This window comes from Lepisosteus oculatus, chromosome 16 (assembly GCF_040954835.1).
Source record: "Lepisosteus oculatus isolate fLepOcu1 chromosome 16, fLepOcu1.hap2, whole genome shotgun sequence".
Lineage (NCBI taxonomy): Eukaryota > Metazoa > Chordata > Actinopteri > Semionotiformes > Lepisosteidae > Lepisosteus > Lepisosteus oculatus.
The window spans coordinates 2974148-3002100 of NC_090711.1; the positions used below are offsets into that span (position 1 = coordinate 2974148).

At 50.0% G+C, this 27953-nt stretch overlaps 1 protein-coding gene across 1 annotated transcript in view; it reads right to left on the bottom strand.

Annotated features, from left to right (window-relative positions):
- Positions 1-27953, bottom strand: part of LOC102686783 (piezo-type mechanosensitive ion channel component 2) — a 43055-nt gene that overhangs the window by 4177 nt on the left and 10925 nt on the right. The window contains exons 9-50 of the mRNA XM_069179500.1: positions 27118-27283; positions 26941-27030; positions 26697-26738; positions 25831-25966; positions 24824-24984; positions 24383-24646; positions 23964-24075; positions 23503-23684; positions 23006-23154; positions 22147-22314; positions 21792-21833; positions 21427-21459; positions 20913-21019; positions 20111-20274; positions 18773-18949; positions 17797-17943; positions 17149-17349; positions 16825-17029; positions 16592-16693; positions 16294-16459; positions 15689-15932; positions 15207-15303; positions 14720-14879; positions 14136-14225; positions 13765-13877; positions 12079-12188; positions 11176-11296; positions 10817-10891; positions 10223-10389; positions 9482-9660; positions 8775-8948; positions 8199-8429; positions 7640-7898; positions 6737-6925; positions 5855-6089; positions 4969-5098; positions 3819-3966; positions 3273-3487; positions 2777-2935; positions 2154-2301; positions 988-1176; positions 671-763 (exon numbers count right to left, since the gene is read on the bottom strand). Of these exons, the coding sequence (XP_069035601.1) occupies positions 671-763; positions 988-1176; positions 2154-2301; positions 2777-2935; positions 3273-3487; positions 3819-3966; positions 4969-5098; positions 5855-6089; positions 6737-6925; positions 7640-7898; positions 8199-8429; positions 8775-8948; positions 9482-9660; positions 10223-10389; positions 10817-10891; positions 11176-11296; positions 12079-12188; positions 13765-13877; positions 14136-14225; positions 14720-14879; positions 15207-15303; positions 15689-15932; positions 16294-16459; positions 16592-16693; positions 16825-17029; positions 17149-17349; positions 17797-17943; positions 18773-18949; positions 20111-20274; positions 20913-21019; positions 21427-21459; positions 21792-21833; positions 22147-22314; positions 23006-23154; positions 23503-23684; positions 23964-24075; positions 24383-24646; positions 24824-24984; positions 25831-25966; positions 26697-26738; positions 26941-27030; positions 27118-27283 (6340 nt within the window). The remainder of the gene's footprint in view (positions 1-670; positions 764-987; positions 1177-2153; positions 2302-2776; positions 2936-3272; positions 3488-3818; positions 3967-4968; positions 5099-5854; positions 6090-6736; positions 6926-7639; positions 7899-8198; positions 8430-8774; positions 8949-9481; positions 9661-10222; positions 10390-10816; positions 10892-11175; positions 11297-12078; positions 12189-13764; positions 13878-14135; positions 14226-14719; positions 14880-15206; positions 15304-15688; positions 15933-16293; positions 16460-16591; positions 16694-16824; positions 17030-17148; positions 17350-17796; positions 17944-18772; positions 18950-20110; positions 20275-20912; positions 21020-21426; positions 21460-21791; positions 21834-22146; positions 22315-23005; positions 23155-23502; positions 23685-23963; positions 24076-24382; positions 24647-24823; positions 24985-25830; positions 25967-26696; positions 26739-26940; positions 27031-27117; positions 27284-27953) is intronic.

Consider the following 27953-nt stretch of genomic DNA (forward strand, 5'->3'; position numbering starts at 1 on the left):
CTGCACTGGAACACTGCTGCCATTTCACTGGCTGAGGAACTGAGCGTGGTGGGACACCAGCCTGTTGCCACGGTAACAGACTCGGATCAGTACCAGGCCCAAGCCAACTGAGTTTATCTGACTCCGCTTCTGAAAAACTAACCTTTAGATGACCAATAGACCATATTAGGGGGGAAAGTTATTTTAATAAAGTAATCCATTCGGCAGTAGAAGATACTTCTAACATAAGGGATAATTTAATACAATCAAAAAGGTTTGGGAAAATGATTTTGAAAAGCAACACCATGTTATTATGTACAGTAATTTTTAAAGTAATGCATTACCTCTTAAATGGAACTTCTTATTAAATTAAAAAGTAATCTCTTACACATGTGATTGTAATGGATTGCTTTTTTAACATCATTTTTCCCGACACTGCCTACAGGTTTCAACAGGAAATTGGGACATTTCCAGAGAAACCTTTATGGTATGGTCATCAGGGTTTCCACTCCAGCCAAGTGGATCTCTGATGTGTTCTGATTTGTGGATTCTCTGAGCACTATACGTTTTACAGTGTCGGAAGGGAAGAAGGGTTACAAACGAGGGACACACATCACGTCTCACGCCGTACGCGAGGCTGAGGGGTGGGAGACGGATGTGAAGGAAGGACAGTGGGCAGAGGAGCTCTTACCGGATGCGTGGCGAACTGCTGGGTCAGGCGGTTGTACGCAGACTGAGAAAAGGGCACAAGATTCTGCTCCTGCGCGCTCATCGTGAACAGGGGCTGAGAGGAGAAACACAGACAGGACATCCCCTCTCACTGAGACATCAGCATCTGCTCTGTGTCATTGCGGAAAGTGTTAATGGGCAACATTCAATCATCGACCGGCTCTTGTGATTTTCATTTTACTAAAACTCAGGATTGGCAACAACGAGAGAGGAAAACTAAAGGAAAAGTGGGAAAGAGTGCAAGGATAAGAAAGACAATAACGATGGGGAAGTCCATACCTCATACCCCCCTATGCTGAGCTGAATGGAGACGTCCAGCGGCTGATTGGTCACTCCAGCCACGGACTTGACCAATGACATGAAGAGCAGGGGGAACCAGACGATGCAGATGAGAGCGAAGATGATCAGGCCCCCCATGCCATATTTCACCACGCTCTTCTTCTTCTGCCCCGAGGGCTGTGGGTATTTCTGCACAGGGAACACCGGCGTCACTGGGTGAGAAACCAGCAGATAAGCCAGCTGCTGCTGTTTCGCTGCAAGACCAGGGAGCAGGCTCCCAGGGGGAACAAGCCACGGACGTTTCTGGATCAGGTGCCCCGTCACGGAGGCGTGCAGGAATGCCTCCACAACTGCATGTTGGCATGTAGCTTTCTATCCAAAAGGATCCCAAAGCGCTCCATGTGTAGGGAGGCACCCACTTCACCCACCACTGAAGAGAAGCCATCTGCATGACGCCATTCTACACCAGCAGCTCTGCTCATGTGTGGAGTAGTGAGAAAACTACCACACCAGTAACTTCCTGCTCTTATTAATAATGCCAAGGGATCATTAATGACCTCAGTTTAAGGTCATCCCTAGGACAGCACCCCCTACAGCTCTGCTTTCCTAATCACTACACTGAGAAATGACTCTGGAATTCCTAGTCTGGTAAGAAGAGCGCCACCCACTGGTCTACTAACATCACTTACAGCAGCAGCTTGGTTTTCATTTGAGGTCTTCCATCCCAGTTCCGACCAGGCCCAGCCCTGCTGATCTTCTAAGAGATCAGACTACAAGGTGGCAACCCAGTAAAAAGTCAGTTATCTGACAATGCATGTTTACAGGGATATGTGTGCGTTGTTTTCATCGACAAGGGGCTGCTTGATTCATTCTATACCGATGTTGGGACAGAAGAAGTTTAAGTAGGAAAGTGTCAGCTAGCGTAGGCTGCAGAGGAACAAGTAAAGGTCTATTCCCTGCTGAAAACGTTTCGGCTGTGGAGTCTTCTTGAGGTCCTGAAGAAAGCTCCACAGCCAAAACAATGTGTTTCTTTTCTTCTCTTTTCAGCATGGAGATAAACCTTTACTTGTTCCCGCTGTTGGAAGTGACAGCAAATTTAAAAACCTCAGGGACCGGCAAGAGAAAAGCCAGCAGACGAAAGCCTGGGCGTCACGGCACCCTCCTACCTTCTCGGACTCCCTCCAGCACTTGAGGATGAAGATGTTGGCGTAAATGTCCTCCACACAGATCCAGCTGGACAGGCTGAGCGTGGTGTCGGTCCAGACCCAGTCCATCACCGCGCGCAGCTCCGTCAGGAAGGGCACCAGCCGGAACCTGTCCGGAACAAGTCAGGGGATGACCCTCAGTGCTGCAGAGCCATGTTTGTCCACAGGTCGACTACTCTGATTGATGGCTGCTACCCGTGCCATCGGTTTCCCAGATTCTTACAAGACGATCAGTAAGCATGCAAAAAAAGGAGCAACCCCTGGCCAGGAATGGTCATTCTTTACCACTTCAAAGTAAAAAGATCTAGAATAGCCTTGCATATTGCCTGCAGAATTCAGTTTTAATTACCTGATCTCTTTTACGATAAAACACAACCAAACCAGGCTTTTCTGGAGTTATTCCAGCTGAAATTTACCAGGGGGTGTGGCCAGGGAGTTCTTGTTTTTGAACCCCTTCAAGAATGAAAGTTTTAGGGACGGCAGCACACCCCACACTTTCCTGCCTCCCTCGTGCAGTCCAAGAGAGTTCTGGGTGGAAGTGAGAGTGAGATCTCTCCCCGGGACAGAGCCCCGCCCGCACTCACCCCTGAAACAGGAAGAGGTTGAGGCAGTTGTAGCGCTTGGTCAGGAAGTTGCCGAGCACGCGGTTCGGGTAGCCACACTTGATCTGGTAAGCGGAGAGCCCGAAGTACACGCACTTCACGAAGTACCACAGCTGGGCCACCTGGTTCCTGTTGAACCTCCTGTTGAAATGAAACCAAACGGAAACTGGAACGATCGGGACACCCCCCGCTGGAAGGACCGCGGCCGCTGCTCGGCGGATTCTTAGCCGCTTCGCCTGGGTCGCGTCTGTTTTCCGGCGACATCTTTTGAGAAAACCGAATCCAGGTGCAGAAGCGCTGAAGCCCACTGAGAGCTCAGGAACCTGACTTTCCCAACGTTTGGCAGCCCGTTGTCCCCCTTCCCTTCTCGGAACGACCGGTGGAGACCTGCCGCTGTGAGCTGGAGAAGGGTAGTGGGGTGGTGGGGAGGGGTCGGGGGTGGGGTGGAAGTGTGTGTGTGTGGGGTGGGGGGGCGCACCTCTCTGTGACCCCAGGAAGGATGAAGAACATCCAGAAATGGATCCCGAAGACCAGCACCACCTGGAACACACACTTCCCCATCAGGGTCTTGCGCAGGTACAGGGCCCGGTCCACTACCATGGTGCCGAACTGGATCAGCAGCATCACCAGGAAGGCCTCGGGGACCTGGTCCTCTGACAGAGACTCCGTGATGTCAGCTGCGGCGCTGTGCTTCTGCGGGAACCGGACAGGCAGGCATTACGATTGGATGCCAACAGGCAGTTCTGAATTATTCTTGAATCCTTATTAAGCTGTTGCATTGTCACAGCTCACACCCATCAAATCTAGCTGATGACCCTTTTCTAGGAGTTCCTCATCAATAACGTTCTGTTCTACATAATACAGACCCGTGAGATCACAAGCCACTGAAACTGACAAAGAGCCGTGCTTGAACCCAAAGTTAAGTCTGGTTGTTGGTTCAGCTCAAGTTTGCAAGACAGCTCAAGGAGACGTCTGCTGGTCTGTGTGGGTCCTGCTTTAAAAGTACATCTGTATCTGTACTTACTCCAAAGGCCCAGTAACCAAAAATGATGACGATAAAGTTGACGACATCAATCAGGAACATAAGGGCATACACATCGCACACGGGGCTGTACTCAGGGTGGATGATGTCATAGAAGAACTGCCTGACAGGCAGGTAGATTTGGAGAGCTCTGCGGACAGACAGAGATCAATGTTACAGTCCTGTTTGTTACTGATCACCCAGCTGCTCAGCTCCACTCTATCTCTGTCTCTGTCTCTACCTGGCCTGTTGCATTTAAATCAGTTCAGCCACCAGGCAGACCTGCTCACTCTGAGAGGCACCTTCATGGGGAAGAAGGAACCCCACCCTTGACAAGAGTTCTCATGTGGCAGGTTTTCCTCTGTAATGACTGGAAATGTGCCCATGTCCTTCCTCCCAGTGAGCACTGCAAGCTGGGCAGAACAGCCGTTTCTGAAAAGGTCGTGTTAAACAAAGCCTGAGATGGACTAAGCACCAGAGTTACATTAATGCCTTGCGAGTGCATTCTGTAGTAGGATCCACGATTTAACAGGACATTAAAAAATGAATGAAAATGTGCAAGGTGATGTGGTACCGGAGAAAAAAAAGAAAAGTATTTTCCCCCACCTTTTCGTGTTCATTCTTTTGATATTTCAGTTCTTGTCCTAGTGTTTTCAGTCTGTTACTCTTCTTACTTTTTTACTATTAGTGTTCACTGTGTTGGTTAAGCCAAATAAAAGGGGACTCAGTATGTTTTGGGATTTCTTGAATCAGACTATGACCATAGTTTCTGCAACAAGCATTTGTTTTAATTGAAACTGACCTATAGGCAGCATCATGATAGGAATACCAGACACTGCACAAACAAAGTGAGGGAAATGTTGCATGTCTGAAATTTCACGTGTCCGTTACAGTTAACTAGAGTCACCTAAAACTCACAGGAAAGCTCGAAAGCAGTAAAATTGCTTCTAGTTTCCATTTGTAATTGAACAACAAACACGTGCAAGCAACTTTTAACATGTTACAAAAAAAGAAAGAACAAGAAGAACAATGCCAAATTTAGCTCTGTGTGATGGCCATATCATCACTTGTTTCACACAGCACTGGAGCTATCATTGAGGAGGTCACCATGGGTCAGGGGTCAGGGGTCAGGGGTTGGGAAGTCTGTTCTCACACTTCCACTGCCTTGGCTTTGAACTCCAACATTTTCTCCCGAAACTTCTCCCTGATAATGTGCTTCCGGGTTTGGGGCACTTTTGAGTGATGTCTCTTCTTTGACTCCCGTTTCGGGTGCTCCAGAATCCCTGTGGGAAACAACACCGGAAAATATCACAGCAATCATGTTACGATTCATTCAATCTGATTAAATCTGTGTGTCTTGCTACATGATTCTGATCTATGAGATTCTGTCCTCGGAAGTTTGAAAACTCACTCTGGGGGTTTACACTCAAGGGATGACCTTCTCAGTAACGCAGTTGAAATACAAGTTTTTTTATTGTGTTTTGAAATCTGGACACATTCATGGGCCTTATAAAGATTTTTGCTCCACGTTAAGATTCATGTGATTCATGTGGTATTCATGTGGTGAAATAAACACAGACTGTTCATTGGAAGGACTGATAGTGATACTAAAACTCAAATACTTTGCCCACACAAATGCGAAGACAGGGTTCACTGGAGAAGACTGTGATGTTGGGAAAGATTGAAGGGAGAAGGAGAAGGGGCGGCAGAGGTTAAGATGGATAGATAGTATTACTGAAGTGATGAAAATGAGTTTGCAAGAGCCCGGAGAAGCAGGTGTTGACAGACAGGTCTGGCACGCTCGAGTCCACCAGATCACGAAGAGTCGGACTCGACTAAACGACCAAACACACACAAGATTCAAAGTGTTCCCAACACAGGAAACACCCATAGAGACCCGAAAACGAAACAAAAATGTTCTCTAAACGTAACGGCCAAGAGGAACTTGGCACTGGCATATGTTTTTACTTTTCCAACGAGGAAACAAAAAAAAAAACCCCATGTGCTCGAGCGCGGCGGGACTTGTGTGGGCAACGCACCAGTGCCGTCGGCGCTGTCCGCTGCTCTCCGCCTGCGGAACAGGGAGCCCCCGGAGCTCTGCAGGGGCAGGAAGGGCAGCCTGCGTCCTCTCCGGGCCTCTCGCTCTCCCGAGCTCCGCTGCCCTTGCTTGTCCTCTCGCTCCCCAGTGCTGCCTCGCTTCTTCTGCGCCTTCTTCTTCAGCTTCTTGAAGAAGTCCGGCATCTCCACCTCCTTGATGTCCCACAGCCCGTGGCACTGCGGGGGGGACACGGGGACACCTCGCCTGAATCTCGGCCTGGCGGCTCTCGGGCCTCTTCGAACCTTCACCCAAACAGCCCCTCACTCCCTACAGGCGGTGCACGCGTGGGCACCTGGTTTAAACCACCCGACGAGATCCCAGAGGGCTGCTCGCACATCAGGAGAAAAGACACGCTGGAGGTCTCCCTGAAGGCTTTTGGACTGGGATGTCACACAGCAGCTGAAGCATGCATTAGCAAAAAGAAAATGGACTGCCGGGCAGGAAACCAAGCCTTCGATCCATTATGACTGACAGCCTTAAATTTCTGCGACACCTCTGCTGTAACCAACGTTTACTGTTCAGAATATTAACAGCCCTGTTTGATTAGTGCAGAATGTTCATCAGCCAGCTGTTGAATGTATTCATACAGGGTGCACACAAACAGCTGTACACAGGGCAGGGGCAGTCAGATACTAAACCTTCTATGGCAGTAATCCAGCACAACAAGAAACGGCTCACATGAATAGCTCATAACTAGATCTACAATTTGATTAAGTGGCCGGTTGTCCAGAAGGGCTGTTCTGTAATGTATTAAGTAGGTTTGGTATTCTGAGGGCCCCTGGCCCGAGGCTGCAGGGGCCCAGTCGGAGGCCGAACGCCGTACCTTGAGGATTGACCTGTGAAAGAACAAGGCGAGCAGCTGCACCAGGTCAAAGTGCACATAGCCGTCTTTCTTCTCCACCCCGATGATGTTGGGCAGAGCGAAGGGGCGCTCCGCGTTGATCCCCCGATACGCAGAGGTGGTCCATGGGAAGAAGCCGAACTGGAAGAGGTACTTGACAACCACAGTGATCTGAGAGAGAGAGAGAGAGAGAGAGACAGTAAAACACAGAGACAGGCCAAGGAGACATCCTACAGATCCGGCCCCATCTGGATTCCGACTGGAGCCTCCGGAGAGGTGCATCCCTCTACCTCTGGCTCTGCCAGGAGGGCGTGTCCTCGCACCATTTCAGTCAAAATCGTTATTAACACATGCTCTTCACCAATCTCGTGGGGTGTGCTTTTAGTTTGCAAAGGGGCTTAGCATCCCACTCTTGAAGTTGGAGGTCAGGGAAAATTGAAATTAGGGCAAGGATAGCATGAGGTTAGGGTTCCAATTTGGAAAAGAAGGGTTACAGCCGTAATTAAGTGTCTGCATCATGTTAAGGCACAGCTTAGGAGAAAGTCACCCTTAAAACTGACCTCTAGACTCAAAACCTTCTTTGTTAGAAGGGCCTTCAGTTAACTGGTCCTGTTGTTTACCCCTCTGCTCCTACTGTATTCAGTACCCCCATTTATTGTCTCCTCTCATTGTGTGTTTTTTTATTGTTATTGTTCTTTAAAGCGCTTAGAGAAGCCACCTTTTAAGGGTGCTATATAAGGTTTATTATTAAAAGTCCTGGGCTAGATTTAAAATGTGGCTTAAAGCAGATTAGAGGGTGCCTGCTTGACTGGGGTTCTGCTCAGGCCTCGGTGCTCTGAGCATGGTTGCACGGTTTTGGTTTGGGTCGAAGGGGGGGAGTATCACCTCGGTGTAGATGATGGCTGTCATCCAGAAGCGCTTGGTGGGGCGCGGCACGGACAGCATGGCCCAGAGGAAGATGAGGACGGGCAAAACCAGCGTGAGGAGGGAGGCTGACACCACGTGGTTGAGGATGATGACGAAGTAGCACAGCATCTCCGACTTGGAGACCATGGTGCGGTAGAGAGCGAAGAGCAGCCGCAGGTGCCTTGGAAGAGACTGGTAAAACCTCTCCGACTCCTCGATCTCCTCGTTCTCAAACATCCTGCGGGGGGGCGCAACAGCAAGGAGAGGAGCAGAGTCAGAGAGAGCTGGGGGGGGGGGGGGGCTGTGGATGGAGAGGAATATCCATCATGCTCTGAAAGCATCGTTCCGTCTCAGGTTACTTCATCAAGTACAACTGCATGCAACAGGCAAAATATGCAAGGACAACTTAGTTTAGACGTCATTTTGCAGCGCACGAGGTTTTGTGCAGATCGTCCTTATTATTAGTATTATTGCGTTGCAAATTCTGAATAGGCAGGCAGAAAGACATGGTCCCGTGGCTGGACAGTTCTGCACTGACTTGTTGAGCAGCAGCTCGCTTGCGGTAAGAGTGCGCGTCTCCTGGGTGAGGGGCCTGGGCTCCTCTGGGTCCTCTGTCTCATCCAGGAGGTTCCTACTGTCCAGGGAGGCCCGGGAGGAGGTGAAGGGACGCTTCAACGTTTCATCCTCCTTGCACTCCTCTTCCTCTTGCCCTTCCCTCCTTTCGACTTCTTCTTCTCCTGCTTCCTCAGCGATGACGTTCACAGAGGAGCTGAAGCATACGAGAGAAAGGAAGGGGGAAACGAAGGGGTTGTGAGGGTGTGGAGACAGCGTCTCAATCCACAGGCAAGAAACAGAGGACAAGGGGAAGAGCTCCCAGGAATGGAACAAAGCAACAGGAGATGGAGAAAAAAAAGGGAGTGAGGATCAGAAGAGCAGGCAAGCAGGGTGAGCATGTCCAACAGCTGAACTGAAATAGTGTGCAGCCTATGGGGTTGTAGACCACAGGCAGCTCTTCACCTGACTGCTGCTCCTCCAGAATCCAGGCTCTTCCTGTGGTCTCAAAGCCGGGGTCTGACAGTCAGTCTTGTGAGTAAAAAGGGGAGAAAAGGCTCACCTGTCTGCAGGACTGTCGTCATCAATCGAAGGGAGGTCGATGTTGGTTGTTCTGAGGAGTCTCCTGCGGAGCTGGTCCCCAGTAGATGTGGGGGGCTGGGAAGCAGGCAGCTCTTCGTCCAGATCCTCCTGCGTGGGCTGGCGCGAGCCCAGCATGGTCTCGTCCGTCAGGCAGCTGGGAAATGACACAGCGTCAAGCTGAGGCAGTACCTGAGGGCCTGTAGCACGGATCCCAGGGCCTGTTTCCTGCTCAGGTCTCAGCTTCTAAAACATCACAGTTTTCTTGGGGGACTAACAGAACATAATGAGTAATAAAGGAAGAACACACCAAAGGAATATTAACTATTAATTTGTTGAATCCTGTTCCAACAACATTTTAAAATGGCATTTTAGAATTGCTAAGTCATGAAGATGGTGGAAGGTACTGAAAGCTTATTCAAACGGAATACAGAGTGTCATTCTATGAAATGAACTGTCTCCAGGAACATCATCAAATTAATGTTACATGCAGGGTATTGTAAACAGTCCATCAGAATGACACAGCCAAGTTAACAAAGAGTGACAAGCTAACCAAAACACAAACCACAAGAATTATCAATGCTTGAAATGCAAATTAGATGACGCGATTTAGGGAACTGTGTTTTTCTGGGGGGAGGGGGGGGTGTTATAGGATGAAGACGGAGATGATGAAAATGAAGACATGGCAACCTGGAGAAGCTGCTGTTCCAGGAGAGCTTGGAGTCCGAGCTGCGCAGCTGGGCGTAGCCGCGGGGCATGGTGGGCAGGGGGTTCTCCTCGCCCTGACCCCCCAGAGATGCCAGGGTGGACTGCCTGGACAGTCGGCTCTGGTAAAACCGCTTTATCGTGCCTTGGGACGCCTCCTTTCCCTGGAAGGGAAGGACCAGAAAGGGCAAGAGCACGAGGACTCGACACAGAGCAGCCTGTACCTGCATCGCTGACGCAGTCCTTCCTATCACTTCCAGCTACTCCAACGACTAAGCTGCCATTATCCACTATTACACATGGGTCCAGAACAGAAATATTCTAGGTGCAAACAAGGCTACATATTAAGGTATTTCACAACACATACTATAGTAATGAGGATATTCATCAGTGGAGATACCAGTATGCACTCAAGGGCAAGGAGAGCAGTTGGGTTCGACAAAATAATAGAGGGGAGCCCAGAGGCAATTGTGTAATCCCCACGATTAATTGGCAGTTTTGGTAGTTCCTTTGCTGTCAGGCAAGGGAGACGTGTTCTTTCACTCTTTCTGGGGGTGGAGAGGAGGGTAAGGGACATTTTGGAGGAGGCCAGAGAGAAGACTATCCTGTCACCCCTCCCCACCCCTTGGCACTGCCGATGCTATTGAACTGCACTGTTGCTGACAGGATCGTGGAGTGCATGAAGTCATGACTTGATCACAGGCGGTTGTAAATATATCACCACACCTTCTTCAGCTCCTGGCTCAGCAGGGCTCTCTCAAAGCGCAGCACCTTGGAGATGTCCAGGTTGTCCTTGCAGAGGGAGTTGAGCCCATCAGCGAGGTCCTCGATGAGGGCAGAAATGAAGACCCAGGCAAACCTGACTGAGTCGATGAAGCGCGTAAACCTGCTGTCTGTGAGGAGAAATCAGGGAGAAATCGGGCACTGAATCACTGGATAAGAACTGTATTGATTTTAAGAACAAAACAAGCCTTTTTTTGTAGGATTAGGATTTTCAGGTGAACTGACAGCTCTCTCCCCATTCCGGAAAAACAGGAAGGAAACTGAGATTTCATAAATCTACAAAGTCTACAAAGGAGCATGCAATGTTTCACAGAAAAGGTCATTTTTATTCTTTTTGTGAATCCCAGCAATTATTAACAATAATTGATTACAATTAATTACAATATTGTTAATGACAATATTGTTTTTTGTTTGTTGATGTCAGTCACATACCCATGTGCCATCTTCATAAAGGACAAAATGCTGAAATAAATCCTGCACCAGAAAGGACCAAGGAAATGTCTGATTAGTGTTTATTCAGGTATAACCACCACCTACCCTTCTCTCCACCTGTCTCTTCCTCTGTGCTGTCCAGGTCCAGTTCGTCCTCAGTGGACTCTGTCCTGTCGATGCCTGGGGAGTTATGTAGAGAAGGAAAATGGTTCTGGTACAGGGAGCAGTGACGAATACACCAAGGCACGTACAGTACAGTGCACTGAGATCTACACAGATGAAGAGAGCCACATGGGGAGATAAATGCTAAATGTCTCACTCAGTGAACAGTGGCTACTTACAGTGTTCAGACCTGACCAAACACAAAAGAGATTCACAGCTCCTTGATACACCTGAGACCCTCACCAATCCCTTGACAGGGAGTCCAACACCTGGCCCATCAGAACACACAGATGCCCTCTTACCCTGCTGTCTGTGCAGCTCCTGTCTGGCTCTCTTCCTCTCCTCCCTCCTCAGCATGGACTCCTCTTTCTCACGCCCCTTCAGCGCAGCCTTCGAGCTGGTCACCCAGGCCTCATACGCCAGCTGCAGAAGGCAAGGTCACAGATCCAGGCTGGCCTGTCAGCTGAACTACACTGGCATTTAGACCAGTGGAAATACAGTTTGATTCCTTGCGGTTTCCCTGCAAAGCAACGGGCCCGGAGGATTGCGATACAGAAACTCCTAATGCTGTTCCACCCCAGCTGTACCTACTGCCCACCGTACAGATCCCAAATCAGAAGTCCAGCGACATGCTTATCTTACTGCCTGTGAGCGAGCAAGCAGTGCTGCCGCAGGAAATTTTGGTCTTCCTAAGCCCGGATTCCAGAAAGACGTAACAACTACGTGTCGTTAATACGAGATTCAAAGTTCAAAACAAGTCGTTCCCATAAATCCGCCCTTTCCCTCTTCGTCTGTGCTGTTCACTACTGCTGTCGGACTCGTGATAAAATGCCTGGGACTCTTCAGTTAGCGATGAGCTCCTAGTTTCATTAATAAAGGTTTTGATAAAGAGTTTAAAAGAAATCATGACACCTGGTCGCCGAGCACAAGACTGTGGGAGATGTTCATAGAGCATTTACAACTATGCTGAGTTTTTTCTTAGTAAAAAATACAAAAAACATATAAAAAGGGTCTCATACAACCTTCAGTCTCCTACCATGAGAGCTCAATAAGGGTGGTCATGAGTGCTAAAATGTTTGTCCTTATTTACCCTCTGGAATAAAAGAGACAAAATGAATATGCCTACTGTGTCTGGAGACATCCATATATTCACTTGAGACCAGTGCATAAGTGGTTGCCAGCTCTTCTGCTCATCTCTTCCTCACCTGAAAAGCCGTTTTCTTCTTTGCAGGGGCTTCCTCCTCCTTCCCCTCCGGCTCTTCCTCCTCCTCCTCGCTGTCCGACTCAAACAGGTAGTAGCTGCCGCTGCGCACCACTGTGGATCGCGCGCACACACGGAAACAGCATCAGCCCACAGCCCGGACCGGGGGCATCGCTGCCCTCACGCACGTGAAGGCACTGCCGTTCAGAACGGGGCGGCCCTTCGAAAATCGGGCACATTAACCCTGGACGCACCTCGGCAAAATAAAAGGAGGTAACGCACAAGCCTCGCATTCTGGAGATTAGATGATGCACAAAATCAATCAGGTCGATATTTTAAAAGAACCATCTGTTATCATAATAAGTTGTCTAATTTAGCAAAACTTGCTTTTACCCGATTAGACGCTAAAAACACAGTTCAGTAGTTGTAGTGTAATAAAGACAGCAGGACTCTCTTTCTCTGCTTGTTCACGTTCGAAAGCCTTTCAACCTCTCAAGCAGCAACCAATTATACAGCGCCTTTCATGCCAAGATGCTTCTCATCCAGTCTGTGTTTTTTTTTCTTCTTCAAAACGGGTGCAGGTATTAGAAGCCCTGCAGAAAAAAACACACGAGGCTCTTCCTGCGCGCACACGCAAGAAAACGAAGTAAACGCTCAGTAACGTCTGACGCTCGGAGTTGCGATCCTGCGGTCGTTACTAAGAGAGGGGTCCAAGTGAAGCCAGGGTCATGCAAGAGCCACCGGGCCGAGCGCAGAACCCGTCCACGCACTGGTGCTTGGCAACCGGCACAGCAGCAAGCAGCCAGGCAGCGGGCGAGGTGCGAAGAGCACAACACAGTACTTACTGGACGAGTGGGTCACCCACGGCCGCCACCATTTCTTTCTATCCCTTTTGTCCCCCTTTTCACTCCCACCTGCAAAATATGTCCTTTACTGCAAAAGAAGAGGCTGGACAGTTTGTCGAATGCACTGGGTGGCCACGGGAGAGGCCGTGATTGCTACAGCCCTCAGTGTTCGGCCCAGTCCAAACAGCTCGCCCAGCAGGGGTAAGTCTCCGCCTGACTGCAGTTCAGGGTGTCGCAATGACCCCTCACTTCCCCTGTCGCTAAGTCAATCGAATATTCCACAGAAAGCATTCAGGAGCCTGCTCTTAGCCAAGGATCAGGAAGTGTGCCAGTGCCCGAAAACCACGTCACTGACAAACTGGGTATCTAAACCCAGAGGTGGCACATTCTTCTGCGATTATAGTGCATGCAGGCTGAGTGGGAAAGGTTTCATTTGGTTCCCAAGAGCTGTGGCGGGTCTGTATATCTTCACGGTGAATAAGCCAGGTTTCAGAGCTTTGCGAGGGGTGCGAAACCGTGGGGACACCTGGAAGACAGACTCAGGGAACTGTTACCTGGCCAGGTCTGTCTCTCACCACAGGCCAGGGGCACACAGCTCTGGTCTCCAGGCCTCTACCCTGAGCTCCTAATTTCTCACTGAACTAAGTATTTGTTTTAAATCTTCCAGCTTTACCATTTTCTCAAGATGCAAGAGGAAGGTGGTTTAGAGACACAGTGGCCTGCTCTTGAAGACTGGAGGCTTGCACCCCTGCCCTGCGTCATGGTAGACGTGACTCATACCTTTCAGTGTTTCCCCAAACAGATTCTCCACGGCTTTTTAACAAGAAACCCAAAGAGGAGGATACCCTGAGAGTCCCGGTCCTCTTCCTGCGTGGGATCCACGTCCGCATCCCCCTGCACGGCTGGTGCTCCCTCTCCCCCCTCGAACCTCCTCTGCTTGGATTTAATCTTTTCCATCCTGGGGGGAAGGAGGAGAATCGAGGAGAGGAAGCCGTCAGGGCGGTGCGGCATCACGCTTCCAAACTGGGTGCAGCACTGGAGGAGAGCGTGACAGAACAGCAGAAACACAGCCTGCTCTCTCTCCTTCGGCCTTTGAGCACGCGCACACACACACACACACACACACAGTACAAAGCACTTCAGTGCACCAGAAATGATCATTTTGGCTTGCGGACCCAGCAGGCAGCCCCTCAGTGAGCAGGAAGGACTTTCTTACTGTTTCTTCAGCATCTCAACAGATTTCTTCTCCTGCTCCAGTCGTGCCGCAACCTGCTTCTTCACTTTGGCCTCGAACAGCTCCGCGCCCCTGTCGGGGGTGAGAGGGACACCACCGATTGTTACTAGTGTTACGGGTGGGCTGCACTGGCAGTCTGGATATGATGCACTGTAAGTGACGCCCAGCACATGAAACACATGAGGAAGACATTCCTGTCCATGCTTTATCAGTGCCTTGCCCCATCTCGAATACACAGCCCTTTGAGTCACAATGGCAGAGCTCCAGCTGCAGTCACAATGATGAATTGAGCCTAATCTATGCCACAGGCTGGTGCACTACGGGCCCTATCGGTCCCCAATGGTGCTTCTAATGGAGTGAACTGACCGAGTGCTGTTGTGGTTTCCCACAGACTGGCAGGGTGAAACATTGTTTTGCTAAACGCGTTTGATTGCAGCATGCAGTAACCAGGCCAAGAAATGACGGAAAGGTTGTAAAATCAGACCAACGGGTTTTCATTCCTGTTACTACTGCGATCCCACAAGGCTGCATGGTTTCCTTCATGACAGTGTGTGCTAGAGGCTCACCTGGAGGCCAGGATCTTTGAGGCACAAAGGTCTGACACCACATACAGGAAGTAGTAGCTGAGGAAGACTCTGCGCTGCGCTAGGAGAAAGATGAAGCAGATGGCATCCCACACAATCCCCGCCTCACTTTTAGGCAGCTCACACTCATCACTGGGGGGAGCTGGTGAGAAGCAGAAACACTGTCAGCTGGGGGATAGACTGCTGGCGCAGCGCACTACCAGAACAGAGCTGAACTTTCCAGTCCCAATCCCTCCCCGCTACTTTCTCTTTTATTCTCCATAATTGCTCTGATCACGCCAAACGCCTGTGATGTCATCAAAATGCAACGATGGAAAATGAAAAATGCAAGGCAAGAAACACATACAAAAACACAATCTGGCATGGAGGAAAATAAATCTGTATGGAGCCTAGATGAAAAGAGTTCTGAAACCTTCACGTAGATGATGCAAGGCTATAATGAATTTTTGAAGACTTCTTGAGCACTCACGGACGTTGTAGCCTTTTATGGTGCAGAACATGCTGAATGTTTGTATGAACCAGCAGCCGTTCTTCAACAGGCTGTCCAGGTAAGCACAGGATCCCAGCTGTGAGCACACACACACACCAAGCAAAAACACAGGGGGTTACGGCTCGACACTGCACAAGGAAACGGAAAAGGATCATGAAAACACGATCAAGATAAAAACAAAAAGTACCGAATGAAGAATCAATTAAGAAAGGCTTACTTGAAAAATCAAAGGTCTCATGCATTGATTTAAAGTCAGAGCAGGACAAAAAACGACTTTTGCTGCTCCTTTGGTGCTACGTGTTCACGGGATTGCTCATGTGACCCGAAATGACTCGGACAGCTGTGTTAATGGGAGACCTGCTTGCACCCCTGAATAAGTCACTTGTCCACACAGTCCCAGCCCTGGTCACTGGGCCCTTGGCCTCTGTAGGGAAAGGAAGAGGGGCAGGAAGCTCACTTACAGACAGCAGGTTCTTGGTGGCGATGACCAGGCAGGTGTAGCCGATGAGCCAGTCCCACAACCTCAGGATGTGCCGGACCGGCTGGAGTAGCAGGCTGCCGCCGAACAGCATGAAGTAGAAGCAGGCCATGAGGTAGCCCAGGCAGAAGATGTTGATGCGTGTGGTACCTGTGATGAAGATCAGGCACAGCACCAGCCAGAAGAAGTAGCTGAACACGAACACCTTTACCATATCCAGATACGACCTAGGAGAACCAAAGACACATCAAAGACACAGGACCTGCTGCGTGACACAGGGAGTCTTAAGCCACACCATGTTAAAATAAGCACTTATTTTTTTTTAAATAGTTGAAAAGTCTTGTTTTTACACGTAACCGTATTCACTGTGCCACACGTTTTCATGACCTCTTCATATCTGATTGCGCAGGATGCAGAAGGCGCATTAATGCAAAAAGCATTGATATCATTCAGCCTGCTCAGTTTTGTGCAAGTTGTTTTATCACAGCAGCTGTCTGACCCAGGGCACTCCATTTAAAGAGACAGGGCACTCAATGTGCTGTGATGTGCCAATGAGAAGCCAGCCCCTGGAAATGTGGCCACACTGACCTGCAGTGCAGGAAGTTGCTGACGGGGGTGTACTGGCTGAGAGCTCGAGGATCCAGGCTGCAGCTGATCTCCACATTGTCACCCGCCAGGAGACGGGTGGCCGCCATGTTCTCGTCCTCAAACACCTGCCACTGCAGGGAGGAGCAGAGCAGGAGCACGTGGTCATCTGGGGAGAGACAGGCGTAAGCGCAGGAGAAGAGCCGCATGGGGGTCACGGACCCACTCGCTGCTCGTGAGGCGCACGAGGACACCAGCATCCGCAGAGGCCTGCACGGCTGGGAGGGCAGCGCAGACTCACAGATGATGAAGACGGGATTGGGCCGCATGGCGAAATCCGGCAGGTAGAGCCACTTGATGAGGTTGGAGCTTAAAGGATGTCTGGAGGTCCTCCAGGGGTAATCTTACAAGGGGAGGGAAAAAAAACAGAAAGAGCGTATGACCAAGAATAAGAGTGGGGAAGTGAGAGAAAAGGGGAAAATGCACATCATACATCTGTAACGTGCCCCATGCCTAACTCCTCTGAATTCCTACCGTAACACAGTGCCGGCGGGATTCCGATACACAGAAGATACTGAAAGACCACGAGGCTGGCAGTGAAGCAGCAGTACTTGGGCCACACCTCTCCGATGGCTTTTCTCCGTCGCCGGGACAGGACGGCGATCAGGGCGCAGGAGTGCAGCAGGGCGTAGAAGTCCATCCGCTGGCCGATCAGGTTCACGGCCACCGCCAAGCACACCTTGGCGGGGGACGGCAGACATCAGCGGCCGGCCGAGAAGCTCGTCCCCCCCTCCCCCCCCCCGGCACGGCACACGGAACACGCCAAGCCGCATCATACGAGTCTACAGCAACTCTCACCTCCAGGCCGAACTTATAGAAGAAGTAGTTGACGAAGTACTTGATGCACGGGAGCAGGCCCCGGTCGAGGTGCTGCCGGGTGATGCCGCTGAACAGCGTGCCGGTGGCGGGCGCCTGCAGGCCATGCCGCAGCCGGTAGTACCGCTGGTGCCGATGGACCGTCACCTCGAACGCCAGCAGCGCCAGCACAGCCAGGTGGTTCTGCCAGGAAAAAGAGACGAATGAGAGGGCCACTCGGGGGGAGGACCCAGCTGTGGACGGGGGCCAGCCGTTTCTAGAACGCTAACGCGGATTTTAATAGTGCTTCTACAAATTGCAACTTCAGGACATTCATGGGATTGCACACTTTCATCATCTGTGCGCTCCAAGTGTGTTGCGGGCGTCTCTCCCTTGAACAATGAAAAAACGGTCGGGATCGGTCTCCACACCTCTCTTTCCCCTTGGGAATTCCACCCATCCCAGCCCGATGAACTCCACTAACTGGAGGTCGTGAACCAAGAACTCAGTAACGAGGTCATTCCTCCTGAACAAGAAGCTTAGGGTTGCTGTTCTCATGGCCTGCCACTTTCTAGCTATGGGTCCAGACCTGGGAACAAGAGGTTATCAGCTAAAACCGAGTGTGAGTTAGGAGCAGAGTCCTTGCCGTACCCTGAGACATGGTAAGATGCTGTCCCCACACTTCCTGAGGGCACCACACCACAGCGCTGGGTCTACTGGCTCCACGTACAGCACAGACGTCCTCAGCAGCTCCTCCAGATTCCCATGGGCCACAGTCTGATTCACAGACACCAGCCGCTGATAAAGAAAACAAGAATAACATCATACTGCACTGAGCTCTTGTGGAATTCAAATATCTGTAAAAGGTTTTTGAAAGTCATCCGGTAGTGAGCACCATTTTTTTCCCTACTGTATGTTTAAATATACAGGTAAAAACAGATGGGTTATTTGAGGCTTGTGTTCTGCAAAAAAAAAAAACAGCCTTGAAGTCACCGAGAGAAAGCTGTGCACCTGGAAGGTTTTTGGACAATCATCACCATTAAAGGATAAGCCATTCAATTTGCAGTAAAGTGCATTGTGAAGGTTTTTCACATATTTAGGTCGCATCTAGGACCAAAGTATGGGTCACCAGGAATGACAAATACCTGATTTTTTAAAATCCTGAAATCCCATAAATATACCCTAAGGACCAACATTGAACGGTGCAGTGCCTGTGTCATGCTATCTGACGCGGCTGGTGCAGGTCATTCGAATGTCACCAGTAATGTTGCTAGTACGACTTTCCAACGGACAACTCAAGGCAAATGGAGAAGGGAGCCCAGAGACATTCTGGTGGAGCACAGTGGCATCTTACCGGCAGAAAGTGAGACTCTCAAGGGAGGAACAGAGCTGAAAGATCAAGACCAGACTGACTGATGGGACAAGATGTGTCTTGCTCTTAGGTTTCAGATGAAATAAAGGGGATTACGCCAAGTCAAACCTTGGCTAAGAGAATAAACACACCGCCCATCTCGCTGCAGGACTGCGTGGTGCAAAGTAACACTGGGAGCTCTACTGAGAGACGGCGGCGCGGTAGGGAAGGAAGCAGAGGTGCAGTTCAGAGGGCTGGCCGGCGGGCGGGACTCACGGCCGTGCAGTTGGAGGAGTACTCGGGCGGCTTGATGAACTTGAGCTGGTACATCATCTTGCAGACGACCATGGCGCTGGCCCAGACGGCAGACACGCCGGAGGCCAGAGGGCGGAGCCGCCTGAAGGGGAGGGCGAAGGTCCACAGCACCAGAAACAGGAAATTCATCAGAGAGACCTGGGGACACAGGCGCAGTGATGGACAGCTCTACCGAGCCTCGAGGGGCATAGACAGTGCAGCAGATATCACGCTTCCAATGCCATTTGTTAACAATAAAAAACGTGTTATTGGCTATTAAGAGAACATTTCTAACTCTGCAGTTGTGGTTAGACTCCACTCTTCTGGTTTGCCAAAATTAACAGAAGTCTATATATATATATTAAAAAAAAATTACAATAAGAATATGGCAGCCTTTCACTGCCTGCATGGAAAGACCTGCTCTGAGATGCATTGACTCTGATATACAGTAGACCAGAGGTAAAAATAAGCAAGGGCAGCTCTTAGAGTCGTTTGCCTCTTTTTTTGTGCTATGCTATCCTTTCATGTTTTTGCACTGTGATATTTGTACTTTCGTTACCTGTGGAGCAAAGATACAGTAAAAACAATATCTGAAAAACACAGAGTGCATAACTGCGGGGAAAAACAAGACAGTAATAAGAGGGACTGAGCTGTCGATCCGCTTGACTGCTGTGCCACGCAGGGAGAGTGCGGTTCTGAGCGCCCTCTCCTTTGACACGCCCACCTGTCGCCGCCGCCAGTCATTCGGCAGGCCAGCCCCAGCTGGAACGCCTCACTGACGGCGCTGCCTGGTCACGCAGCCCCCGCCCGATCCCAAGGGCTGGGGATGCAGGACAGTCCCAGGACAAATCGGGCCAGTCCAAGCCCACGCAACTGTCACGGACGTCCAAAGGGACTAACCGTGGGGAGCAGGAGAGCGGAAAAAGACCCATATGCGTAGCGGCGAGACGGGAAAAAGGCCCGGGCTCATTAGTGCAAAGAGTTCAGGAATGCCGTATAGAAACCTATGCCCTCAGGGAGCGGACGTCGGGCGCCCTGGTGCTAGGCGGGTCTCAGGACATCCGAACGTCAATGCTGAGCCAGGACAGAGAGCAAGACCCAGAAATATATAGCCCAAGGGAAAGAGAGGGACCGGAAGGACAGCAGACCGGAAACTAGGGACAAGACAGAGAAGGAGCGCCCTCTGGCTGCAGAGGGCGCGACAGCAACCTCAGCAGGCACTTCGGAACAAGGCACCCCAGGCCCAGCCTAACAACGACCGCACGCGTGGATGCTCAGGCGAGGTCCGAACGGGAACAAGCCCGCTCCGCCGGGTCTGACCTCCTGCAGCGCGACCCAGATGATGCCGGAGGAGACGATCTTGAGGCAGTGCAGCTCCAGCAGCCTCCAGAGCAGCTCCTGGGCCCTCTGCAGCCCCTCCAGCCCCTGCAGCGCCAGCAGGCCCGCCCGGTCCACAATCAGGCCCCACTGGCTCAGTCGCCCCCCTGCAGGAGAGACGTGCAGGAGCAGACGCAGGGCCAGGCATCAGAGCCGCTGGCCCGGTGAAAGAGTGACATGGCTGGGGAGATTGTAAGCTGCCGACAAGATTCAGTATATTTCCAGATTTTATATTTATTGCCGTACCCACTTAGGTGATAGGAATTTGCCTTGGTGTGCTCATGACGGTTTAAACCATAAAACAATAAGAACAGCAGCACAAAAACATCATCAGACACAACATAACATACATCCATAAGATATAACCAGATTACTTAAAAAAGAATAAGCAAAAGAATGAAAACTGAAGTTAAAAATGAAGAAGAAGAATAAAAAACGACTCTGCCTTAAAATAAAACATAAACATCTGGATTTGTTGAAAGTCTGTAGAGAATCAGGCAACAGGTGAGATGTCAAACAGTCCCTTCCTTCAATTTGACACAGATGGTAAAAAAAAAAAGAGAGGAGCACAGTCAGGGGCTGAAATGTATTTGCTGAATAGCTGGATGGCCCACAAGTGAATTATAATTGTTCGATTTAAGATGCTAAAATATCTGTTCACTTTGGAACAACATAAAGAAAATGTCCCTCTTCTAACTGTCAGTAATAAAAGATTTGGGGGTGCTGCCATAAATGTGATACGTACCGCTTTCTGGGTGCGTGCTGGTCTGCCCACAGTCCTTGATCTGTTCAGACAGCCTGGCCCCACCCAGGGTGTCCTGTCTGCAGCCCCCCAGCTGCTCCCTGGCCAGCCTGTCAGACACAGACAGCGGAAGAGTGGAATGTTCCCCTGACCACTAAGTCCAACGTGAATCCCCAGAATTACTGCTACTGTAAGATTCCAAGACACCGAGGTCATTGCACTCCTGTGACTTTAACATTCTCAGTCATGGGTTACACCTGGGTCTTTAGATCTCAACTCTCCTGACCCCCCATCCCACAAAAAAACTCTTTCCTCAAAATATTCATAAATAGTAACAGTCTTTTTGATCCACTCAAGAAGTGTTCTTTTTTTTTTACTAAGAAAGGATATTATAATCGCAGTAATGCATCGACATGATTTTTTACTCTTTAAACTAAGGAATAATAAAAAACTGATCGTGGAAAGACTATGCATACAGCTCTCAGCTGATCAAGTAACAACAAGCAAAGTGTTTTACCTTTGTTGAAGTTTTTCAATATTCTCTTTAATTCTGATGAAAGGGGAGAAAATCACAAAATGAGTATGTGCAGAACTTTGCCCTTCTACAGTAGTAACATGCAGTTACTAAAACAGCATTAACAATTTACATGCGTTACACTAATGAGCACAATTCTCCAACAACTCAGTGATAGTACTTTTGTATCCGTAAATAGTGCCTAAAGAAAAATTACAGTATTAAAAGAACCCCCATGTTTACCCTTTCAAAACAGAGTATAAATCTGCCAAAAGACACACAGTACATCACCACTTCTAATTTTACTGATCAAGAGGTGATACAAGATCAAGGTTTGCATTCTAAAGGGGAAGTCGACCGTGACTCACGTTTCTGTGATCATGTTTACTCTGGCTTTCAGGGTTTCTTCACTGGAGCAGAGAAAATGACAAATATTTAGGGTGGAGAAACAGACAGGGCAGCCTCTGGAACCTAAAGGGTTTATTGATTAAAACGCAGCCCAGAAAGATAGTATGCATACAGTAAATACAATTCATGCAAAGTAAGGTAAGTAAAGTAAAATTGCATCAAAATGCAGAAAAGCACAGGGAAAACATGGAGAGGCATTGCAAGCCAGGGTAAATCAAGCACATCCACTGCATGGGAGTACCATGGACCAAGTGTAGATTTATTGTGGTCAGCGTCTGTAAAGGAACAGTGGGAATATCCGGAGGGGTCATTCACCTGGACGGACCCTGGCGGACGGAAACATCGTCCAGGTCGGTGAGGGACAGGAAGTCGCTGTTGAAGTAGTGGAGCTGCAGGATGCAGGACAGGAGGAAACAGGAGGGCAGAAGGATGCGGGCGAACAGCTCCACCGTGTCGTACTGCTCCAGGCCCAGGTCGCGCAGGCTGGCGGGACAGAGAGGGCGAGAGGAACAGGGAGCAGCAGGGAACAGAGAGGAAGAGAGGGAAGGCTTCCGAGACGCAGAGACACGGTAAAGCGCTTCACATGTGTATCCCCACCTGGATGATGCAACAGCAGCCATAGAGCTCCAGTCCGCTCCCCACACACCAGCTGTCAGTGGGGAGGAGAGCAGAGCGATGACACCAATTCATAGATGGTGATTATTAGGAGGCCATAATTGGTAAGGGCCAATGGGAAATTTGGCCAGGACGCCGGGGTTTACACGCCTACTCTTTTCGAGAAACGCCCCGGGATTTTTAATGACCACGGAGAGTCAGGACCTCATCTGAAGGACGGCTCCTTTTTACAGTATAGTGTCCCCGTCACTGGGGCATTAGGACCCACACAGACCGCGGTGTGAGCGCCCCCTTCTGGCCCCACTAACACATCTTCCAGCAGCAACCATAGCTTTCCCGGGAGGTCTCCCATCCAGGTACTGGCCAGGCTCACACCTGCTGAGCTCCAGTGGGCTGCCAGCTGGGACTTGCAGATGTGGTACAGCTGCTAGCTAAGATAAGAGAGAAAGTGGGGGCTGAATTGCCCCTGATAGAAAAAAAGAAGAGGGCAGAGCTACAGAGGAACGAAAGCACCGCGCTGCCCTGGAGACGATCTGCGCACCAGTGGACAGACACTCACCCCTCCTCCGACATGCCGATGATCTGCCGCAGCAGGCCGGACACGGTCTTGAACTGGTATATGTAGATGGCAATGAGGACCACCATGGAGTAGCCCACCACCACTGCCCAGAAATACTTCAGCATCCTGCGCCACACATCGTAACGCACCTGGGGAAGAGGCGGAGGGAGCAGGGGGAGCACACGAGCTCCTGTCAGCGAGAGTAGAAGGCTGAGCTCCTTCTCTTCCACAGGCCACTAGCGGTGTCTCTCTATCTGTTGCCCCTGCTGGGCCCTCGAGACTCTCACAGAACTATTCAGCAGGCTGGAGCTAAGGGTCATTTCCCCTACATGCTAAAACCCTCTCAGAGAACATTGTTATGCACATTTTCCTTTAAGAGAACCGCTTTTGTTTTAGCGGGAGGTTCTAAGAACGAACTCAGACAAAGGTCAAACACTGCATTTTGCGGAAAAAGGTTCAGAGTGCAGAAAAGTATAGAGACGCCGAGGTAAGCCCACCAGGTAGAGGACCACGCAGAACAGGAAGAGCACGATGTAGAGGATCTTGTACACCACCACCTTCCCCGTGAAGCTGACCACGAAGAACATGGAGCAGCAGAAGAAGATCCAGTACTTGACCAGCGTGCCCTTCACGAGAGATCCCAGGAGCTCCATCAGGGCCGAGGACCGGCTTTCCTCTCCTAGAGAGCAGGGTCAAAATAAAGAAATTAGGATGATCGCTTATCAGGAGCGAGCTGGGGTGCCTTCTGCTTGGGACACATACTTCTGCTGCAGAGGAAATCCAGCAACGTGCTCTCACACATGCGCTGTACAGTATGCCCATTGCACACCTCCCCCCATTAAGAGAAGGTTCTGCCTTTACCCCTCTTCTGCAGGCCTAAAACGCATTTTCACCCACTTCTTCACAGGCAAGAGGAAACAGGAGCAGGAAGAGGAGGGGAAGAGAGCGGCCTGCTCACCAGACTGCGAGACCTTCACCTCCTCCAGGGGGGCTTGCTGTAGCCAGCGCCCCCGCCGTTTCTCCATCAGGTGCTGCCGGAGTAACACCCAGAAGGTGAAGGCGTAGGACACCTGCAGGAAAGACGCACCAGGAAAGAGTTTCATGACGTGACCTTCCAAAAAGACAGGAGAACAAGCGGGATCCCAAAAAAAAGGGGGGGGGGGGGCAGGCCGCGTTTAAGAAATGTCGGATGGACACTTTGATCAGACTAGGTATTTCAGCAAAGAACAAATTACAGCAGCCAGGAATGCATTCTTGTATCTTTCATATGGTAATATGATTAAGCTGGGTAATACAATACGAGCTGGATATTTCAGAAGGGACCAGCCCCTGCGTGGCAGTGACGCAGGGCTGTGGGCGTGTGGGCGTGCGGCCCACCTTGGCACCCAGGTGTGCGCAGGGCGTGGGGTACCCCCTCAGGTCGAAGTCGGTGAGCATGGCGGAGGGCACCCCCGGGCACAGCTCGCTCCGGTGTAGCCGGAGGCTGCTGACGAAGGCGCAGAGCACCAGTGCCGTGCCGTACGCCGCCAGGAAGGGCGCGCTCAGCATGGCATAGCGCCGGCGGTCACGCAGCATCCAGATCCCACAGGACCACACCAGCAGCACGAGGGTCAGCCAGCTGTTGTAGGTGATGCTCCAGACCTGCAGCCACAAGAAAATCGACAGCAGCGTGCCGCTGTCAGGAGCAGACTTACAAGAACAGCACAAGGCTAAGATGGTGAAAACAGCTGAGCACAAAACGAAGAGACTAAAAAGAAGTAGACTACTGCTGCTTGCAGTAATAGCACTATTTTTCACCAGAATCATAGTACTTATTACCATCATGACAATGAGAGCGTTGACGTAGCTCTGCTTCATGATGAACTGTCCAAACACAACCAGCCCACTGGGAGCAGTCATGGGCGCTGTGGTCTCAGTGAGCCCCTCCAAGCTCTCTTCGTCTTTACTGTCCTCTTCCTCTTCCTCTTCCTCTTCCGCCTCTGCTCGAAGGAGGACAGGAGCAGGAGAAAGAGCTCGGTTAGGAGCGACAGCACTCTGCAGTCACAAACCAGGGGCCCGTGCCTCCACACACTAATACTCTCACTGTTTCTAAAGAAAGGGCAGGGGGCTGCAGGTGCCCCTTCTTGTCATTTTTGCTAAACAGCACTAACTCCCAGTAAAATGCTCTGAATGTGTCGACCACGTGTCAGGCTTCTCTGTGGTTGTCCGATTTCTGTAACTTTGCAACCAGCGATCAGCTCCACCTCCTGTTCACCTGGCCAGTAGGTGACAGCTCCAGGTATGTTTAGAACTAAATCTAAAACTGCTGGTTTTAATTCTGCCTGGACTGTACACTTACAGTATTTACAGTGCTAGTCAAACCGGATTATTTCCAGGTCTGCAGTCTCAACAAAGATAAGACCATAGGTCCCACAGTAAAAGCATCTGTTACCTCTGTCTAAAACTGTGAAAGAACATAAGAGAGGCACAAACGAGAGGGGGACACTTGACCAGTCTTGCTCAAGGGGTTACTACAGGCTTAATAAACGATAACTTTAATAACTGGAAATATATATCATTTATCGTATTTATAGCTTATAAACAATGCCAGCGGTGGAGCAATAAGAAAGAACTACAACCACAGAAAGATGCACAAACTTCAAGGACACATCTAAATCCCAACATGGACCTGAGTAACTATTTGTATCGTCAGTAAAACACGATAGGTCAAATTCACTTCATGCGGTAAGATAAAGATGAATAAAGACAGTTCTTCTTCAGTGGTTCCGATCATCAGCCTTTCTCAAGTGCTGAACCGGGGACCCTACGATTACGATTGCTTCTACCTGGGCTTGGAGGTTCCTCTTGGTAGACTGGCGTAGCGTGGCACTCAAGAAACTCCTCCTCTTTTCTCAGGGCAGGGCCCAGGTGAAGCCCTCCAGGGTCCTGCCACCTGCTGTTTAGCAGGAAGGTGCTGGGCTCCTATGGGAAGGAGGAGAGCAGAGCACAGACGTACACCGGGACAGGCACAAGAAATTGGCCAGGGGTCAGAAGAGAGAGGCCACCAGGACACAGAGAGAGCAGGTTACTACACTGAGCAGAAACCTGTCCGGCCAAGATGCAGCGGAAAAGAAAATATGCTCCTTCAACAAGGAGAGGAATCACAGTTCAGATGAAATCGGAGAAAAACACTCAAAGATGAAGGACATTTCACTGGGACCAGGGTTCATTTCCAGACCTGGAGTGCTGTCTGCATGGAGTTTCTATGTTCACCTTGTGTCATTGCTGGTTCCTCCAGGTGCTTTGGTTTCTTTTCACAGTCCAAAAACACACTGTTGAGAAAACTGGCCCTAGGCGTGAGTGTGTGTGTGAGGGTGCATGTCTGTGCTTGTGTCAGTCTGCCCTGCGGGGGACTGGTGTCCCCTCCAGGGTGTATCCCGCCTTGTGCCCAGTGCTGGCTGGGATAGCCTCCCCCGTGCCCCTGAATTGGTTTAAAAAATGGCAAGATGGATAATAACCAATATGCAACCTTTACTACATGAATTATTGACGGGGAAATCATTTCTTACAACGTGCAGTGAGCTGGTGTTTGAAATGACACATTTCTGTCACGCAGCAGTGTCCGAGTCTCAGACAAGCACGTGGGGTAACTCGTGCACTACGGCTCGGACTTCCAGGGGAGGCCCCAGCTGTGAGAAATCTGAGGAAATACCTCGTTCGCAACACTGTTATCCTCATCCACACTGGTAAGCAGCTATAAGAGAATAAAACAGAAAACGTCTGTCACTATAGAATGAAAAATGGCCACTTGCCCTGTCACTCAAACACACTGTTGATACTGTAAGCGTGCCATAAAATTGCTGTTTTTACTATGCTCTTATCCAGCACATAGCTTGCAAAATTTCAGATTTTTCTTATTTTGGTGAGCTGTTCCCGTCAGAATTCGTGCCTTTTACCTTTTTCTTCTCATTCCTGGAGTCCCACATCATCCCCCGGATACTGTGGGGTCCCTCAGACAGTCTGCTGTCTGGCCGGGGCAGGGATTCCTGCAGATTATCAACACGGAGAGATCTGAGCCATGAAGGCACACAGTCCCAAAGTGGGTGTGAGCTGAGAAGGACGATGTGCAGTACCTCCTCTGTAACGTGGACCCACTTGTGCAGTAAGGCCACCAGTGTGTAGTACAGGACCAGCAGTACCAAGGGGTTCACAAAAACTGGCCAGGTGGCATCAGTGTGAACCCCCAAACTGTAGGGGTCCGACTCATTGGTATGGATGAAAGCAGTCATGCCAAACAACCTAGGAGACAACAGAGAGAAAAGGAATTCTTAAGAGAGGCAAATGTTATCCATAAACATAAATGAGCAACGTAAAACAGGTTAGATTAATGAGATTTATTTTCTTGGTGGTGCTTAGTTTATGCTATTGGCTGTATGCAAAAATGCAGCCAACAGTTTTCATTCTTGAAGTGACGCTCAAACAAGCTCACACCCCTAGTTCCCTCCTGACACTGTTAGCTCACAGAGAGGAGAACTGTGTTTCCCTTTCTTGAACACAGGCGCAGTGGCTGAATTTCCTCTGCAAACCTGAATTGGCCCTACAGCAGAAAGCTACCCTTTGTGCACTACAGACCTCCTGAGCTGGGCTACCAAGGACAAATCTAGAAACAGAAATCTGTTCGCTTCATAGTCAGAACTGCAGAATCACAGTCCGTACCCTGAACCTGGCTGAAACACAGCAACATAACCTGCAAATGTTCCTGGATAAAGTCCCAAAAGGTGTAGCATCCTAGTGTGACGCTACATTGCTAACAAATGTACAGTCTTTACAGATAATACACTAAAGATTTTTTTGTCATTATAATATAGATTTTTGAGCAACGCTATATATTAGGGATTCAAATTCCATGAATTCAGTATGGCACACTATGTGTATGTAAGTGCCAATAACACACATCTAGAGATAATGG